Source organism: Rattus rattus, chromosome 4 (assembly GCF_011064425.1).
Source record: "Rattus rattus isolate New Zealand chromosome 4, Rrattus_CSIRO_v1, whole genome shotgun sequence".
In the NCBI taxonomy this organism is placed as follows: Eukaryota; Metazoa; Chordata; class Mammalia; order Rodentia; family Muridae; genus Rattus; species Rattus rattus.
Window position 1 is genome coordinate 19,167,530 of NC_046157.1, and position 20,874 is coordinate 19,188,403.

A 20,874-nucleotide genomic window follows, 5' to 3' on the forward strand; every position below is an offset into this window, starting at 1 on the left:
CATGCACTTCGTGGTTTTTTTGTTTGTTTGTTTGTTTGTTTGTTTTTTTGAGACAGCGTCTCTCATTGGCCTGGAGTGTGCCCAAAAGGCTAGGCTGTCTGGCCAGAGGGCACCAGGAATCAGATTTTCTCTGCTCCCTTTTTTTTTTTTAAATGTAGATGCTGTGAATGGGACTCAGGCCTCATGTTTGTTGAGCCATCTCGGCCCCAGCTGGTGTCTTTTCTACGCCACGCAACAAGCTATCTTTTGTTTCGGAATCTCTTGTTCTGTGAGGGCGGAAGGATGAGGCAGGGTATAGTACGAAATGATGCTTTGTCCTAAATGTATAACCTTAAATGTAACATGCAGCCTATGTGCTACAAACAACCAAAGATAGCTGTGAATGAGGACTAATATAAGTTTATAAACTGTTAACAATGTGTTACAATGTTAAAACAAAACAAAACAAAACAAAAACTGGGCAGCCTGGAAGATTCTGATTGAAGGGCGTGGGGTGGGGCTGGGTAATTTTTCAGTCCTGCCCCTAACCCCTCCCCCATTGTTTCTAGCATAGGCTACTAGCATTTAAGGTGTATAGTGCTTCTGTCTACTTCCAAAACAAGGATGTACCCCTTTGAGGCTGCACTCCCCAGGTTTGCCAGGACCAAGGTGGACTCTTGCTCTGGTCAGATACTCAGGGAAACCAGAAGTAGAGGGCAAATAAGTTAGTTTGGTGCTTTCTTCCTCTTTAAAATGCATTACCTAATTTCACCCAGATGAGTCTGTTTACAAACGCCAGGAGCAGGGAGTGGCCATTTCAGGGTTTCTTCCTGAATGAGGAAAAGTGGAGTATTAAATATCAGTGACCCAGGCGTAGGGTTCCACCCAGCATTTCCAAGCCTGGTGGCAGCTCAGAGATCTAATCCTCAGCAGAATGTCTCATCCTTACTCCAGCTCTAAAGCTGCTTTTAAACAAATATTCATGTGCAAATGAAGGGTGGCCAGAGGGGACAGAGTTTCCATCCTGAAGATGTTAAAGTCCTGCCTAGGGAAAGGGACTGGCAAAGAGCTCTGGGACCAGAGAATGGGGAGGTGTGCCGCCTCCCCAAGAAGAAACCACCGCCTCCTGCAAGAGGTCGCCCAGCTTGTGGCAAAATCCCACGCCGCCTTTGTCATCAGCAAGGTCATTTTGACTGGACTCTGACGGAACGTCTATTCACCAAAAAGGAAAGACACTGGCAGAGCCTGCTAGCCCGGATATGATGGAAGAGTGACACCCTCTCTGAGAGAAGACTGCCTCGGACACTCTAGGAAGATGGCAGCCACTGCCCATCTGCAAGGCTGGGAGACCGACCGGCGAGCTCAGGAGCAGGCAGGATGGAAACTGACACGTCTGCCTAGGACATGGCCTCTCTCCTTTCTTCCGGGGACTCAGAACGTGAAGCAGAAATGAAGTGGACCCCAAAGCAGTGGATGGAAAAAAAAAGGACAATCTGGAAACCCACGCCCACAGTCTCTGTCCTTGCCCTCTGCCTCCCTTTGCAGCAAACATGAGCCTTGTACCTATTCTTTCTCTACCTGCCTGTCTGACCGCGTCTGAAGGACGGAAAGACCTGTTTGGACCGAAAGAAAGCAACATAATTACTATTCGCACCTGTGAGTAACAGGCGGCGCAGAGAGCTTCCACGTAAACTTGCCGTGGCCTTGGACACATTTTGGTTTCTATTTTCCCCTTATTCTGGAAACACAACCAGACCACGAGCCTTCCTGAGGGCAAAAACTGGTGCCTCCTAACTCCCCCAATTCTGCAACTGAGAACAACCAGAAAAGGCCACAGGATCATTTGACCAAGCCCCTGGGATTGGTATATGTAGGCAACTGCCCTGCGCACTGGCAGAACTGCTAAGGTACTCTATCAGGAGAGTCTCTTCAGCTGACCAGTTAGAAAACCTGGATTTCCTGCATCCCAATCTGCAAATCGATCTCTTCCCACAGAGAACCAGGATGGGGTGTGTCACAACATCAGGCTCAGACTTTGGCTCAGGCACCCGGCCAAGCCCAGCACATGAATGACTGGTGATGGGAACAGATAAAATTCCAGCTGTGGACAGAACAGTACGGGGGACCTGAGGGAGAAAATGCTCTGCATGAGGGCCTTGGAGCTCTCCAAGCTAGACCTGGTCCTTAAGTGACCTACGAATTGGGAGTTGGGAGAGAAGGAGGCTCTGGGAGAAGAATAGAGACGGGGCCATCAGGACACACACTGGGATTACGTCAGCATAATATCCGGAAACATATCTGTCCTCGCTGAGTCACCACGCTGACAGACAGAGTGCTCTGTCTGGGCTCTGGGAGAACTGGCTGTCATCCTCCCTCAGTTTAGAAACAGCAGCGCCTCCTCAGTGAGACAGGCCACTCGTGCTGCCCCTAGGCATCCGCATGCTTCATCCTGGCAAAGGGCTTGGATTCCTTGCAGCATCTGACAGGGGACAGGGGATGTCCTGACTTAGTCCAGTGACTTCACGCTGGCATGACTCCCTGGTAATGGCTCTGAGGAGTCTAGGAGTGAGGCCGTCTTTTACCTTGGTGCTCTGCACACTTAGAGACAAGTACTAAGAACCCTGAAAAACCTTCCCTACCCATAAGAGCTCATTTCCTATGGACAATCTGGTCTCACGAAGAGACTAGACCTCCTACCTGTGACAAACTGTCTAGTCTCAATGGTCCTTGTTCTTCTTGGACAATACTGGACGAATGGGGGAGAAGTGTGGGACAGATCTCATCTAAGGCAGCTTTGGACACCATGAGATGGTGGGCACATGCCTCTCAGAAGAGGATGGCAACACAGAAGAAAGCCGGGGGAGCCGTGTTTCTCCCATGTTCTTGTCTTCTGAGTGTAAAGAGGAAAAGCAGCGTTTGGAAGGAAAGGTTTGAAAAGACAAATGAAGCCTTTTCTCTCCAGTTCTGGCTGCTGAGAGTGGTGACGAGGACCATGGGCGTCCTGAGAGGGAATGGTACTCGGGCACTGTGACTTCTACTCTGCTGCAAAGGAAGACAAGCCGGTGGCCGAGCTCTGCTTTTCTCTAGCATCTCAACATGTGATTTTATAAAAGAAAGATAGGAATTATTACATATATGCTATATTCTTTAAGCAGATCCCCGCCCCAGCCTCATTATAAAATGCCTAGTCTCAGCTGCCGATGTGTGTCTAAGCCAGACATTCCCACACACACTGTTTTATTTGTATTTACTATATCCCTCAGAGGACACTTGTACCAAACATATTTTGTAGTGGACAAACAAATAATTGTCTGTGGCTACTTAAATCCTTGTATTTATAAAAAAAAAACAATTAAAGTAAAGCTGGCAAACACGAGATCTGATGAGTGAAGAAGAGAACATTGCTATTTCGGAGCCTCTTAAAACTCACCCATGATTTCCCGAGCAGCTGAGCAAAGGTATCCTACCATTTGGTGGCGGCATACCTTTAAGGAAGGCAGCCTCTGTATAAAACCAGTGTCCAGGAGCACCAGAATCTCATGAAGAGCATACACGACTCTGAACGCCAGTGAAGGGCAGCGCAAAAGACCTAACCAGTGTTCAGTCTGGAAAGTGGTGAATGAGAAACATGCTAGAAACGTCCCTGAGATGGGGAAAGGGAACTAACATCAAATCTGGAACCTGCCCAGGAAGGAAACCAACCCCCTTATTGCCAGGCTGAAGCTCGGCGTCTGTATTCAAGGAGCCCCCTTGTTTCCAGCACACCAACCAATGAGTCCTAGCTAAATTCAAATTACCCAGATTACCTAGCATGAACATCAGCAAGGCCTGAATACACTGGGCCTTACTCCTTCTGACACTGAAGTTTACCCAATCAAGGTTACGGCGGACACTTCAGCCTCTTAATCAGCTTGTGGAGAGCTATGGACTCCAGCAGCTTAAAAGAGCTGTTAGAGACCACACTTGAGCTGCCCAGAGATGAACTTCCAGAAGACCTCACGTTCCCGACAGAGGGCAAATGAGGTCTCTAGTTCAGCTGGGCATAGAGAGCTGGATAGCTTTTGCTGAGCCAAGGCAGGGATTGACAATTCAGCCAGCTGACAAGCTAAAAGAGAGAGGGGGTGGGAAAACCCAAAGGTTCACCAAGGACACATGATCTGGCCTTTGCCGTATGTCACACCAGCTCTGAACACTACCGTGAGGCCTCTGTTAAAGGATCATGCTATAAGGAAGGAAACCCTTTCCTGGGAGACTCAAAAGCACACGTCCTGTGATCAACCCCCCTAGCCTTGACACAGCCGGGATCAGGCCTAGGTGTTTAATGTGTGGGGTTTTCTTCACGATGGTGGGGACAATGTTTGGACAGTGGTGATCAAACGCAACTCAGCCTTGTGCCAAAGTAAGGATCAGAAGTTGAAGCGAGTGACACTGGGGGTATAATTCAGGAATCTTGAGAGCAATGGGGTGATTTGTCTTATTAACTGTGGGATTCCCGTGACTGCCACAAATCTATACCACCCCCCCCTCCAAAACAAACAACCGAACCAAACCAACACAAAATGGAACAACCCACCTGAATCTATAGGCAACGGAGAAAAGCTGGGGTTGGAGGAGTCGCCTTCTCAGGGAAGCGAACACCAATTGTCTGACCATTGCTAAATAGTCAGCCTAGAGAACACGTACAGGTAGCATTGTGTGGACTGAACAGGTTATGCTTAGGAATGTGTATGTATATGTGTGTGTGTATGTGTATGTATATGTGTGTGTATATGTGTATGTGTATGTGTGTGTGTATATGTGTATATGTATGTGTATGTGTGTGTGTGTGGGTATATGTATGTGTATGTATATGTGTGTATGTGTATGTGTACGTGTGTATGTATGTGTATGTGTGTGTATGTGTATATGTATGTGTGTATGTATGTGTATGTGTGTGTGTATGTGTATATGTATGTGTGTGTGTGTGTGTGGGTATGTGTGTGTGTATGTGTATGTATGTGTGTGTATGTGTATGTGTACGTGTGTATGTATGTGTGTATGTGTATGTATATGTGTATGTGTGTGATAATAGTTAGAACGAGAAAAGACCATGAATTTGAAGTAGAGTAGAGAGGGGAGGGGTATATGTGAGTGTTTGGAGGGAGGAAATCGGGAAATATTGCAATTATGATCTCAAAATTTAAAAACGGAAAGAAAGCACTGGAGATGCAGATGAAGGTCTATATATAATGATGTCCACTGAGGACTGTTCTAACCGTGCTTTGGATAATTTAGATGTCTTACTAGCTAGTGAGTTGTCAACCTGACACACGCTAGAGTCACCTGGGAAGAGGAGGCTCCAAGTGAGAAAGCTCTCCCATCAGACTGGCTTGTAGGCAAGCCCGCGGGGCATTTTCCTGAATGATGATTAATGTGGGAGGGCCTAGCCCATTGCAGGCGGTGCCACCTCTGGGCAGGTGGTACTGAGTTATATAAGGACGCTGTGAGCAAGCCTTAGGTGAGCGGGACTCCTGAGCTTTACTCTCTGCCTCCGGGCTTCAGCCTTGATTTCCTGCTCTGACTTTTCTTCCTAATGGATTGTGATTGGAGCTATAAGCTGAAATAAACTCTTTCCTCCCCAAGTTGCTTTTCTTGGTCATGGCGTTTTATCATAGCAATAGAAACCCTAAGGCACTCCAGTTAGAGTTAATTTAGATATGATACATCCCATGACACAACTTTCCCGTGTTAAGAGACTATTTTGTGGTATAAAACGGAGTGAAAATAGAATAAATGATATGACTCACTATTTTTTTTTAAAAAGTCCTAAAACATAGGAAAGAAACATAACAATACATCAACTCCATTATCTCTAGGCAGTACAGTTATAAGCGCTTTCCGAAAGATCTTTCCTTTTTTATGCTTTAAATAAAAAATATACTACAAATATCTTCCCAGTCTAAAAAGAGGGCTAAGCATTAGACACATACATCCATTCCTTCAGCATCTATCATGAGCCTACTCTATGTTTCTATCCTGTAGCTTTACCACCATGACTTGAACATAACTCTATCTCTAACTTTGACCAGTTTGAGGGAGACCATGATAAGGCATGATAAAGGACTGGCGCTTGCAGCCAGCTGTATCCATTTGAGGTGGTTCTGCGTGTCACCCAGGTGAACCATCATGCACATTGTGGTTCACAGGCGAACAAAGGGTTAATGAGCACACCCACATTCCTAGAGAAGACAGCTCTTCTGAGCTGGAAGCCCCCACAGAATTTCCATGTGTGGCCATAATTTTCCTCAAGGTCACTCTGTCTCTACCCCAGCACACGATTTCCTTCTACAAGGTCAGTGGCAATGTCCTCTCTATCAGGCACATGGAAGACACGTGGAGCAGACATACCAACCCCTCCAGTAGGATTCTTTCATGCAGGGCTCACTCAGTCCTTGATTTATCTCCTGAAGGCATTTCCTGGTTCTTGGGATACTCAGGACTGCTCCTTGAAGAACTCAGGACCAAATGGTTTCTGTCTCTGCTGGCCTGGGTTATCCTTCTCTGGGGAGTCACAAACGCAGCCTTTGCATCCGAAGTATTCTGCTCTGCTCCTCCCTTTCTCCCCACAACATGTTTCTTTTCCCAGCCCCTGCAACAGTTGACTCTACACAGTCCTATGACAGCGGACTGTCACAGGAGGGAACCAACCTCAAGCTGAGGGTTAAATGACCTTTAATTCCAGAAACGCATGGTGACCTCAGAAGACAGCAGAAGGCAGAGAGAGAGACACACAGGCATGAGGGACCCACCACAGACCCAAGGAAAATGATCAAGGAGGCCAGCCTGAAACTCTCCTTGGGCTCACCCTACCCTCCGGATTTGCACTGGGGGAGGGCTGTCTTCTGCCATGGATAGTCTTCTGGCTAGCTCCTTAAAAATCCTATGGCTTAATAGCTTTTATATTTTCCCTATATCTCCTGGTACAATCTGGCATTTTCCATAATTGAGCATACACAAGCTGAGTTCATTTGTCTGCAACTGGAACATGAGGGAGAAACACTAAGATACCTACCCCAACTGTCCTAAAGTCCCAAAGTCCCAGGCCACAAGGCTCTGGACAGTAGATGCCTAGGTTTGTGGCACCGCCCCCACACTTGCGTTTCCTGCCTTGGCCCCCTTTACTCCCAGCTTCCACAGAGACTCTTTGGGGAAGCAGCTTGGAAGGCCAGAGCCACTATCAGCACATGTCCCGGGCTCCTTAGTCCCCCCACTCTTTTCCAGTTCAGTCTTAGCCATCTTCAGGGCTATCCCTGTCTATGCAGCTCAGTCCCCTGCACTCCGTCACCACCACCACCACTACGCCCTTTACTTTGGCTTCTTTATCATTTCAATGCATAAACCATAGGCTTTGCTACTTTGGAAATCAATATGTGGGTTTCTCAGAAAATTGGGGATGGATCTACCTCAGGACCCAGCCATACCACTCCTGGACATATATCATATAGTGCCCCACTATAACACAAGGGCATATGCTCAGTTATGTGCATAGCGGCTTTATTTATAATAGCCAGAAGCTGGGAACAACCTAGATGTCCCTCAACTGAAGAACAGGTAAAAAAAAAAGGTGGTACATTTACAAAATGGAGTATTACTCAGTTTTTAAAAAATAACATGAAATTGGAAGGCAAGCGGATAACGGAAGTAGAACGATCATCCTGAGTGAGGTAACCCAGACCTAGAAAGACACTCCCTGTGTGTGCTCACTTATAAGGGGATATTAGCTGTGAGGTGAAGGATAATTGAGTCACAACCCACAGACTCAGGGAGGTTAAGTAGCAAGGGGGGCTTGAGGGGGAACGCAAGGATCTCCCTGGTAAGGGGAAACAGAACAGACATCATGGGCAGACTGGGGGTGAGTGGGATGGGAGCAGGAAGGATCAGCTGTAGCAGGGCTGGAAGGAGAGAATACTGGGAGAGACAGCTGGAATTAGGGGCATTTTGAGGCTGAGGTAGAAACCTAGAGCAATGGAAATTCCAAAGAATCTATGAGGGTGACCCTAGCGAAGACTCCTGGTAATAGGAGGCACAGAACCTGAGCCAGTCATCCTCTGTAACCAGGTACACCTTCAAGTAGAGGGATTGGGACACCAACCCAGCCACAAAGCACATTTTGTCATGCCTACAGAACGTGCTATAACGAAGCCTCGTATAACCATCATCAGAGAGGAAAACTTCATCCAGCCACTGAAGGGAACAGATGCAGAGACCCATAGGCAAACACTGGGCAGAGCTCAGGGTGTCCTGAGGAAAATAAAGAGGAAGAACTGGAGGAGACAGAGAGGTCAATGATGCGACAAGAACACGGCTCATAGAATCAACTGACCGGGACTCAAGTGGAGTCACAGAGATCAGGAAGCCTGCATGGCCTGACACAGGTCCTCCGCATATGTGTTATGGTTGTACGGCCTGGTGTTCATGTGCGATTCCCAACAGTGGGAGCAGGGCGGTCTCTGACTCTGTTGTCTGCCTTTGGGACCCTTTTCTTCCTCTTGGGTTGCCTCATCCAGCCTGGATGGGGGATTATGTGCCTGGTCTTATAGCCTGTTATACAATATTTGGTTGATGTCCCTGGAAGGCTGCTCTTTTCTGAGGGGAGGTGAAGAGGGGGTGAATCTGAGGGAAAGCAGAGGTGGAGGGGAGAGATTGAGGGTAGGGGAGGAGAGGGAAATGAAACTGCAGTCAGGATGTAAATATATGAGAGGAGAATAAACAAAAAGGGGAAAAAACATAAGCTTTGATGCTAGAGACCATCTAGTTTTGAATTTATACTGGCTATGACTCCATGGGCAGGTCATTTAACCTTTCCTGGCCTCAGTCTGCCAATAAGTGAATTGGGAATAATAACAACATTACCTCCAAGAGCTATGGGAATTGAGTCAGTGTTTGTAGAGTCCTAGCAGGACCTGGAGCAGATCTAGGAAGTACCCAGGAAGTGCCAGCCATTATTGTTATCCTTCCTCTGTATTGATACAGCTGTGCATGCCCCAGCCTCCTCCATTCCAGCCTCTGCTCAGCTGCCAAAGTCAATCTCAAAACTGAACTTTAATCATCCTTCTCCTTACGAATGACTGTCAGCAAAACTTCTTTTACAAAAAAATTATTCTGCCTTATATTACATCCTAACTGCGGGTTCCCCTCCCTCCTCTCCTCCCAGGCACACCCCCCCCAATACACCCCACAGCTTCCCTCTTCCCCCAATCCACTCTTGCATTTCTCTTTAGAAAAGGGAAGGCCTCCCAGGGATATCAACCAGACATGGCATATCAAATTGTGTAAGAGTAGGTACCGTCCCTCTTATTATTAAGACTGCAAAACTTCTTGACTGGACCTGTGGAATTCCTTTCTGCTACCCCTCAAAGTCTTTATGTTTCTATCCTCCTAGGTTTTTGAAACTTAATCGGACCTCTGACCTTCCCTGCCTCACTTCCCCCTTGCCCTGAGCCCTTTGCTTTGCCTTGGCTGCCCATCACCCCCGGAATTCAAAGCCAGAGTCTCCTGGTGCTTGGAGCACAGCCTTGTAAAACCCCATCCTGACCCCAAGACAACAACACTGCCGGTGCCATGCTGCACACCACAGCCCTGAGCCAGCTCTGCACCCAGCACCTATAGGTGCTGCTCATGCCGATGTGCCCGCCAGACTCTGCCAGGCCACAGAAGGAAGATCTAATCCACCCCCTGCATCATGGCAGCCCTTGGCAGCCCTTACTGACTTCCGAGCAATCGATGAATTGAAAAGAATTTCACTGATCCTTTGATATCGACATCAATTATAGCACCTCTTCAAAGCACTGACAAAAGGAATCAGGATTGATTTCCCTTGTTTGAATTAACTAAGAGGAACTTCTCAAGAGACACTTTAGGACCCCATTAATCTTCTATTAATAATTTTGTTATGAGCCCCCAGAGTCAAAAGTTTTCATTTTCACTCAGTGTTAAGAGTTGAAGTTTCTTCCCTCGTGTGGTCTATTACTCTAAGTCCGGAGAGCCACTCACAGAAACCTGGCTATGATGGGATCACTGTCACTGTCACTTTGCTGCGTCCTAGACCATGTGAAGCAAGACAGTCTATGAGAGAAACATAAACACGATGCTCCAAGCAGTGGCTGTTTCTGGGGCCATGCGGGAAGGCAAGACCGCTACGGGCAGCAGGATTGGAGGTCACGGTCAGCCTCTCAAGTTGGGGCTAGTATGAACTGCTTCTCTCACTACCATGCTTTGAAACTCTCATGTTCTTTTTATCTATTGTTTTAGATAGCACATATTGCTGTGTATTGTAGATATAACTATCTTATTATTACTACTAATAACCTCCTTTGGGGGAGAGAACAATGGCTATTGAAAGACTAAAAGATTCCTTCATGACACCTTTATAAATTAAATATTAGAATACTAGAGTAAGAAATGTGGAAATAGCATGCCCCTGTCTCATCCTACGCTGAATATCTTCCATCAGCACCCCTAAAAGCCCACCCCACACGATGCAAGGTCTTAAAAGGCTAGCCCACATCAATGACATTAGTGACCATCTTTTGGGAGAACTCAGCCAAAAGCACGCAGGAGGGAAGAATAAGGTCATGATATCAGGTCCCTGTTCCCTTCCCACCAGGGAGGCAGTGGTGGTATCTCTCTCCCAAACCCACAGCTCATCTTTGGAGCCTTTCTGATCCTCCCAAGCCCTGCCTAGAAAGACTCATTGCCCTAGCTGCTGTTTCAAATCTGTGGTTTCCCCAGTCCTCACACCTGTATAATCTGTCCCTCAAAGTCTCCTGAAACAACCCAGGCTGCGGCCATGTGTTTCTTGACAGCAAGCATTGGAGAGGAGACCTGAAGCTGTGTATACGAAACCGCTTCACCCTCTTCTGCAAAGGTTGCCATGACTCTAAGGAAAGTTATAACTAACCACAGCAGTTACCGCTGGGGTTTTATGTTCCTTGGCCGCTTGATAGAAAACTATTTGCTCTTCAGGACTGATGTGACAAAAGGACACTTAACTGAGAAATGTGTGTGAAATGTGAAAACTGCAATGAACAAAACGACAAACCTTCCACACAGGCAACCAAATATGTTTAAGGGGCCTTTTAAAATGTAATTTTTAGGCAAATGCAAGCATAAATAGTGGTCTGCTGATCTTACTGGTCCTGGTACTGGCCCATGCTTCATTTTGATTTCTCCCTGTACCTTCCTTTAATTGGTAGTCCCATAACAAAGGGCGGGGCACCAACAACTCCCTCACAGGTCCCAACAATGAATGGCTTTAGGTGGTAACACTTCAGATAGAAGTGTTACTTGTGTTAAAAACTGCAGGAGGAAACCTTTGCAGCCCTCCCACCTCTTCCTCTAGCTGTCTTTCTGGCCCTTTCTGCTTATTTTGATTTTTTTTTTTTTTTCAGCGATGCAGCAGCAAGACAGTTCTGGCGTTAAGCCCAATTTATCTTTTGCTAGAGTCAGTAGAAGAGATGCAAATATTATCAAACAATAAGCCACAAATAAAGGCACCTTGGTTTGACTGGCATTAAAGAATAACCCATCCTAATTTCTTGTCATCTCTCCTGGCTGATGTGACACTTGCGTTCCTTGACAGAACACTCAGCATCTTGGCAGAATTTCTAATAGCCGAGTTGATAGAAGGTACAGCACTTGGTGCCTTAGGAGCAGCAAACAGATGATTGTGACAAAGCTGGATAGCAGGGATGATGAAAAGGAGCAAGCTGCTGTGACAGAAACAACCCTCACTCGCTACCTCAAGCTCGGCTCCCAGCCGAGATGTCCACACTTCGGACAGTGCCCGGACATCTGCTTACTCCTGATGTGCAGTTCCAGCCCGATCTCTCGATTTTGAGGGCTGTTCGCCCGCTGATCGTATCTGAGTTTTTCCTTTCCGCTCCTTGTGCACATGAGTAACTACAAGCAGATAGCAGACCGGAAGGACAATAAAGATTAGGTAAGTGCAGACAGCTAACAGTGAGAGAGACGCCATGACAGCGTGCTATGATTCCCGTCTAGGGCCTGGCTCATGAGTGAGTGGAAGGAAAGACTTTTAAGGTCTTTTCTCAACCTATGATCTCTCAGAACAAGGTGCCGAGAAGAGACTTGGGGTGTGGATGTCCAAACTCAACAGAAGCAAGGTGAGAAAGGGACTCAGCTCAAGTTAAGATGGACCGGGCAAGAGTAAGAGAACTGGTGTGAACTATGACACCCTTGCATGATCCCAGGCCCCAGGGGACGCCCCAAAAGTCTCACCAAGAGTCTTAGGAGACCACAAAGCAGTTCTGTCGGGAGTGGAGATACAGACAAGATGGCAGACAATGAGTCCTTTAGGGAGACAGAGAAGGATGTATCTGCTGGTTTGAGGGCCTGGATTTTATGGGGGGGTCTATGTTTTCCAATATCAAAGCAACCTAGAACTGAGGACAGGAAGGAAACTAAGAAACACACTCCTATGTCTGATCTAACGGGACAGTTCTTTACAGCATTCCTAGTGGAGAACTGTGCAGTGTCCAGTGCCCTGACCAGAGATGTCTGCTCTCAAGTGAACAGGGTCTTCATCTGAGCTCTGATCACTACCTCGTACTAGGGGCTCACCAGAGAGAAAGAGTAAGTTATCCAGATCCTGCCCCTTTATGGCCGCACCCCTGGCCTCTGAAGTCAGGGGTTGTTCCTCTTGTCTTCCATCAATGGATGCAGCCACTCTGACCGCACCCTGCCTGGTGTGTGAGACTGCGGCTCGTGGTACCTCAGAGTTGAATGCAGCGGTCCGGACAGAGCATCCCTGCCCAGCAGGCGCACTACTATTTATGTCTAATCATCACGACTTCTGTCAATCATCTTTTCTAAACAGGACAGTCCCTTAGAATCCAAGATCCTTCTGCCTTTCAGCTGCCCTTCCTGTTTTGTCTTCTGTTAGCCGGTCCAGGCCTGGGTTCAAGCACAGTTACATCTGTACTGTCCTTTACTGTGACCAGTTTGGGTTATGTAGAGAACCATCCAGGTGTCTCCTACTTTCCTCAATGTGTCTCTTCTTGCTCACCACGAATCCTCAATCTGCCTGGCATATGGACGAACTAGATTTTGATAAACAATCGATAAAGGCAAGAATAAATGAATATCGAATGTCACCTACAGACTTGAGCACACCAGCCTGTAGTGAACATCTCCGAACTGAAATCCATTCTTTCAACATCTCGGAGTGTGATCCAGGATCAGTAATTTCTTTTCATCAGAATCATCCACCTAATCTAGCTTCGTTTCACTCCCAAAGACAGACTAGGCAGGGGAGTAGCACACTGAAGTTCTGAGTTTTCTTACCACAGCTCACTGCCGTTAGCACAATTCTACTGTGGATTCTGTTCCCATGAGTGATGGTGTGTGAGCGCCCTTCCAACACGATTAGGAAATGACTAGTGGGCAGGACTAGGTGGTTGGGTGCACTGGCGCTCACAATCCCAGTGAATATGAGTTCTCATGGAGGGAGGCAAGGGACCACAGACAATTCTCGCTACTGAAGGTAACAACAGCCTTCCTGCCTCCCACCCATGGGAAGCTGGGAAGAGCCTGTGTGTGCTGGGGGGGGGCGGTGGCAGTGGCACTGGCAGTGGGGTGTGTGTGTGTGTGTGTGTGTGTGTGTGTGTGTGTGTGTGTGTGTATGTGACACAAGCTGCCATTCTGGGAAGCAGAGAACAGTGTGTACTATGTCCCTCACAGACAATGCTAGCATCTCCTTTTTTTTCCCCACAATGTTCCCCTCAGTCCCTCTTGAGTTTTATTTTATTTATTTACTTTTTTACCCTTCAGAAATCTTTCCCTTTCTTAACTGCTTCCAATCCGTTTTGTCCCAGTCTCTGCTTAACAAGTCAGAATGAAGGAAGCGTGTTCTTCTAACTCCTGTGCTTTTATTCTCAAGATGGAATGGACCTGTCTCGGATGCGGGCTTGCCATGAGCACTGAAGGAAGAAAAACACATCCTTCAGGTCGCTGGGGATTCTAGTTTTTGGCTCTGAAAGAAGTGAGAGTCTGTCATGAATTCCCACAACAATCCCTCAGGTAGATAGCTTCAGGGAGTGTCTTGTTTCACAGATACTAGCACACTTGGGGAAAGCACTTTTTAAAGCTGCTTAGCCCCAACAAGGCTAAAGTACCAAACCATACAGCACAATCATGGGTTATTTGGAACATTTCCTTACTCTGAGTCAGATGGGAACTTTTTTTTTTTGTAAAGACCTCCAGACTCTTTATTCTACCTTACCCTCATTCACTCATATTTTAAAAGTTCCTCAGGTATAATCTAACTTATTTTACTGAAGCTTAAGACCCCAGTAGATATCATCCAAAAAAAGAAGAAAAAAAAAAAAACCCTCCTCTATATCTGCTTGTTTGCAGTCTTCTGCCTGGAGCTCTCCAGGGCTGCCCATTCCATTCCACGCATGTTTCAGCATGGGATGCTGCTCCTCAAACCCCTTTCACCACCTGCCCATCAGCATCCACCCATCCCTTCACGCTTCCTGCCCTGGAGCTCTCCGGAAGCCACCCGCTTGCCTCACTTGACACCTGCCCCGAGAAGAGAACTTAATCAGCATATTCAAAAATATCCCAGGTCTCCTTGCAAAGATGGAGCAGCATTTATAGCTCATCTGCCTAATTTACTAATTATCCCGTAAGATGAAAGTTCTGAGAGCCCAAGGCGCGGCGTCTTATCTTCCACAGCCAACGTTCCATAGGCACCCACTCGGCTAAGAGACCAAGAGTACTGAGCGTCACGGAGGAGTGCCAATGCCGCAGTCAGGAGGGTCACGTCCCCGGCAAGCTCTGCAGCTTCCCGGAGAGCCACTCACATCCGGTGTCAGCCCAATCCCTAAATACATATTTAAAATTCCATACACATTTGCTCATGCTGCTCTTCAAGGGCTCTTCTGGGTCTTGCAGTCCAACTAGTCAAAAGGTTCTTCCTTTCCTTCTCAACACACAAACCATGTCTATGGCTCGTCCTCTATCGGCTACCTCTGGGGTGGCCTTGAGTGTGTTTCCCAGCCTTTCCTTCATTATCACCCTTTGACCCGGAAGAGCCATTTACACCCTTCAATCTCTCCATCAGTGAAACCTAATACCTCACATGTGTCACGTGCATCTTTTACATGTGTGTGGTTAATGTATACGAAGTGGGACTCACTTGCTGCCCCTGATAGCAGATCTTCTGCAATATTACCCTGCTTCTAATGGGACTGGCATTGATCCATGCCCTACTTCCAGATTAGCAACGTGAGAGAAGTTACTTGCCCCCAATTCCAAGGGCCATGGAAAGACTCTGGAAGTAGCCATTAGGTAAGCCAGAATGGGATAGGCAGAAGTTTTCATGGAAGTAACCAGCAGCTTCCCATTCTTCTAGACCAGGCCAAGCTATCTCCTGCTGTGGGCTCCACACTAACCCTCGAAGCCTGAGTGGGATTCTCACCTCTGCCCACAGTCACCACTTCCAGATGAGTCCCAGCAGGAACCAAGGGAATGCAGTAAACAATGGTTGGTGATATTCCAGGAACAATTAGAACCTAATCCAAGGGCCTCTGGCAGGCTCAGTGGCTGTCTCAGTTCACTGGCATCAGCTCCCCCTCCCTGCAGACAATTCCCCTTCACCTTACCTTGGCACGCTGGCCAAATACGTCACGAGTTTCCGTAGGTCTTCCTGTCTTATTCTGTCATGATTGCTTCGGGCAGGGAAGGTCAGGATGGGTCCACCTCGCTTATCACGACCCCCTGGAGGGAACGAGAGTGGGTAGTTTAAGAAAGCGTCAGGAAAGTCAGCTACAGATGAAAAGCAGTGTTACAGAATGTCAAAAGAACAGGCGGGCAAGTGCCTGAGAAACCGGTCACCGCTTCTTAACAGGGAGGAGCTAACATGAAGGTAAGGTGTATGACGTTGGGCACATCTCTGCTGCCTTGTCTAGAGATTACTAAAACCATGGTGGGCACACTGCAGAGTTATTGCAAAGACTTCTCAGATAGCAGGAGGAGGTACACAGAAAAGAAGCTCCCTTGGCACATAGGAGATGACAAGAAGGTGGTTGTCGCTGTCCTTGGTGAGAAAACAAGCTGAGCCAAAATGCTTTGCCTTGGAAACTTAACCCCCTGCCACTTCTCTTTGCAGACTCCAGTGGTGTGGGATTATTCTCCAGGAGCTGATGACAGGAGAGGCCTCAGACCATCCCTCTGGACAGCACTGCCAGGAAGTTTTCAGACTCAGTAAGATATCACTGAGGACTCTCTACATAGCCCAGAGGCCAGCTCTACCCACTGGTTGCCTGAGGTGCCAAGCATCGCATCCAATGGAGAAGCACATCAATCTCATTAGAAGCATGCATGCTTAGGGTCTTACTAAAAACTACACGTAAAAAAAAATAGCTGGGAGGAGTGAACCAAGATGGCGGCCACTGTTTTACTAGGACAGGATTCGAGGTGGCCACGGTTATATCCTCTGCTTTCCACACTCTTTCTCTGCTCTTATGATGTTAAAATTCATTCATTAACAGACACTAAAATTACATAGCGGACCAAGTTTCTCAGGGGTTGTTGGATGGTGTTGAAGCTGGAAGGTGATTAGGTCCCTATAGCATGCTGACCCTCTACTAGCGTAAGGCCACCATCTCTGTATAATGGTCACAGTGCCTCTCCAGAAGCCACTGTCATCTCCATGGTGCACACCAAGAGGGGATTTAATGGGAGAAAGATAGGGGCACATAGCGGTAGTACCATAGCAACCCTAGGAAGAAGTCTATGTTAGCTCACTACAGACCAGGACCTCTCTGTGTGAGCTCAGGCAGACAGAGTGCTTCCCTCTGATCATAGAGCACACAGGTGTTGAGTGTGTGTGTGTGTGAGGGGGGTAGGGGTGGGGAGGTGGTGGTAAACAGTGAATCCAGAATACCACCAAGGGGGAGGAGGCTGCAGAGGAAGGACACCAGGTAGGTGACTCCATGAATAAAGTACCCACTGTACACAAGTGAAGACTTAAGAGTAAATTACCCAGCACCCACCTAAAATCTGGACATGACGGTGTGTATCTATGTCCTTAGCACTTGAGAGACAGAGAAAGGCAGATGTTTGATGGCTAGCTAGTGTAGCCAGTCAATGATCTAGCTGAGATAAAGACCCATGTCTCAAAAAGCGAGGTGGAGAGTAATTGAGGAAACACATACACATACTCTCACATTCATGTATTCACACATGCAATCATACACACACACACACACACACACACACACACACACACACACAACCACGGCAGGACAAGTCACACCACACCACACAAAGATGACTGGGGAGACTGCAGGTGAGAGAGGATTAAGCAAAATCAAACCACCAAGCATGATCAGCATCTTGTTCCCTCTCCAGAGGCTTTGTGCAGATACAGAGTTGAGCCACAGACTTTCCAACTCTAGACCTTTCATAGTCTCAGTCCTGGCTTTCTGCATTGACAGCCACCTTCATATCATCTGCCTTGGGAGAGAGAGTCCTTATCTCCCAACTGTGATTCACAAGCCACTTGAAGAAAGGAAACAGAAGGGTTAGACAGACAGATTCTCAGAAGCTGGAGGCTCTCGGACATCCTTCTCTGCTAGCGTTGATCTCAACACCGTAAGCATGTGTGTGTGTGTGTGTGTGTGTGTGTGTGTTGTATCTGTCTGTCACAACTGCTAATTTTCTCTTTGACCTTCCATGGATAATCATATATCTAGGGTTAGGGGACCCTGAGGAACAAGACTTGCATGGGCAGAGGGCGAGCAGAGAGGGTGATTGATAAGAGTTACAGAACCACACACAGCTGGAAGTAAGGTTCTGAGTATGTAAGGAGCCTCCAAAGGTGGGAAATTGCCTCTTTTGTCTCCAAAGGTGTCTCTTGTGTGGATCAAGAGGTCAGAAAGGGAGGCGGGTTCGAACTTGTCTTTTTCAGAATGGAAAACAAAATCCCAGAGTAAAGAGGAGGAGGAAGTACAGAGGAAGAGCAGCATTGTGCTGGGAAGCCGGGTCAATGGATGGAATGAGGCCTCACAGGGTACAAGACGAAGGAGCCAGCACTCAGCTGATAGTCTTTCTAAGGCTCATTGCAGAACCCAGGAGGGAGAAGAAAATAAAGTCATGGAGGAGGCTAGCTCAGCCTGCCTCAGAGCAAAATGAGAGACCGACACCATCTGTCAAGGCCACACAACCATTACCAGTAGAAACCATTCCATAGGAATGGGGACGAAAAGGGCTTCAAAGATAGATGCTGAGTGACAGCATCTGTCCGGGCCCTATTCTGTGATGGCAGAGTAGAGCTGGGGAAGAACGTGCCTGAGAGGACCAGGTGAGAGTGAGGTCTGCTCTACTATACCAGGCGATCCCAAGAGGATGGGCCCTGTGCCATCTATCCTGTCAACCAAACAGAAAGGGTCAAAGGCAGGAGAACAAGGCTACAGATGACACATCAGAGGGCAAAATCATGGCTGGCCACAGGAGAAACAGACTTAAGACTCTGGTGTCCAGAGGCTGACCATCCACTAAGGTGGATCACTGATAATAACCAAAACATTATTGGCCTGAGAAGATCAGCAGAGATGGAGCATGACACCCCAAGGTTGCCGTACGTATGAGAGAGGGAACACGGACATATTACAAACATCACAGATGCACGTCTTTAATAGAACCAACGACTTGTGCAACAAGTTCTCGGCCTTTAGCTACCTGTGCAAGGCTTCGGTGGTAGGAGCTACAGGATAAGGATGTGGGGAACGGGAGGGGGTTGTGCATTCTAGAAATGTCAACTGCTCTCCTTCTGTGTAGACAGGAAAGCAAGGGCTGAGGAAGGAGGAAGGCCCAAAGTGAGAGACGTTGATGTTTCATTGACTAAAAGTAGGGAGGCCTCACACTCTCAGGAGGCAGCAAGCTCCAGTTCGGGCAGCAGATGGAAGCGGCGTAGGAGGGAGGCAGATCTCAGGAAGCGTACGGAAAGTTGGATTCACATAACAATAGCACAGCTCTCTGCACGATTTTAATGGATTCACAGGAGTCTTTTTCCCCCCTCAAAGGGAATAAGGTTATTTTGTAGTTGGAAATGCCATGTTAGACTAGAGAAAGTTGGTTATTGTAGGATTTTTACAGAGCCTTAAAATGTTAACGTGCTTTGATGGATGGTCCAAGTCGAGGGTGGGAGGACTTTAAGATTCAGCCATCCCCAAACTTCTCTCCTCAGTTTCAAAGATCATCTAAGGAACATACTCTGAAACCCTGGGGCCCAGAGTACAAAAGGTTGTCCCCCCCAGTAGCATGGAGCATCACCAGAAGGTGGCCAGAGGCAGAAGCGTGTGAGGATCCTAGGGATATACTGGGTCCCATGTAGGAGGGATAGGCAGAAAGAAGAATGGGCAGAAAAAAGGGATCGGGGTGCTGTGAGTGGGAGGCCAGAACCCCAGGGCTGTGAGCCATAGAACAAAATGGAGCAGGACTAAGACAACAGAGGCACCAAGGGACAGAAACAGCCACTGTCACACACCCACATGCCCACCTGCAGAAGTGGTTGGGCTGTCCCGGACTATTCCAGATGTCCGTTGTCATGGTAACATGTTTTATTTTACCTGGGCAAAGGCAAGATGCTGGCAGAGGAGGGCGGGCGCAGCAAATGGTCCGTTTCTCTGCCTACCATGCTCCTGGCTTTGCTCTCAGAATGAAATGTATCTGCCACACTGCATTATTTAACTCAGGATTTCTCTGCTTGGTTCTATTTTTGTGTTGTGTTTCCTGACTCGGTGTGTATAGAATAGGGAAATCAGTTTCTGTTTTCTTTCTTGGATGTAGTCAATCATTATCTCCCAATCACCTTCAGTGTCCTTCCCAGGCACTGAGGGCAATGTTCCCTAAGCTTAGAAGCTCCTGACCGGGCGAGCATGGATGAGTCAGGCTTGGCTCATTCCGGAGCATAGCAGTGAGCGGCACACTGCCAGTTCCTACCTTCCTTATCCCTGACTGCCTTTCTGGCAAACTACCTCCATGAGTTCAATAAGGTCAATGCCCTACCTCTGTCCTAGGCCTGACTGGTCCCCATTCACATCCAATTGACGTACATTGGAAAGCCAAGCCACTAACAATGAAACAAGGGTCCCCATATCAGAACATATTATATCTGTCTTCATAGTCCCTGAATGGATGCAGAACAAGATGGTGTCAGAAAAGATAGGCTAGGTCTAAAAGAGCTTCTGGAGGAGGGGTAGTGGAATATAGCTTGTGAAGGTGAGGAGAGGCTCACGCTGGCAGGTATGGGAAAGATTGGGAAGGAAAACATCTGTCATGAGATTAACAGAGGCATCAGCAGGACATCCAAGGGATAGGAATGACACTGACACCGCCATCTTAACAAAGGGCCATACAACAGAAGGAAGTGGGCTGTAAACCTGTTCTAAGGATCAAGACTGTGGGGCCCAAGGCAAATGGATGCACAGAGACCACCAGGATGTCCCCACAGGGTCTTTCCAGAGTTCAGTAGGCACCGCAAATCCTAGTTTATTTTGTCACATACATGCCTCTGTGCTAGAATCACACTGCAAGGCTGTTCTACTATGCCTCTAAATCTTTAGTGATGAAGGGCTCACCCCATGACACAAACAGGGCAAGGCAGCCTTTGGATCTCAGTTGTTTCAACAGCAACAGTTGTGAGAGAATACCAGTCCGCCCACTGTTACAGAATGCACACAGTATCTTACAAAGGTTCCTGTGTACCTAGCACATGTCTGCCTCACCTCCCATACCACACAGACTTGCTGTCCTCCCTTCTCTGGTAAGGCAGAGAGAGACAGCTCAAATATGATTTCCCTTCCTACAGAGGACCTCCCCTCCTCT

At 47.6% G+C, this 20,874-nt stretch overlaps 1 protein-coding gene across 1 annotated transcript in view; it reads right to left on the bottom strand.

Annotated features, from left to right (window-relative positions):
- The window catches only part of Kalrn (kalirin RhoGEF kinase), a 537,823-nt gene that overhangs the window by 396,527 nt on the left and 120,422 nt on the right, over window positions 1–20,874 (bottom strand). Inside the window, 1 exon segment of the mRNA XM_032900150.1 lies at window positions 15,648–15,762. Coding sequence (XP_032756041.1) covers window positions 15,648–15,762 — 115 coding nt within the window.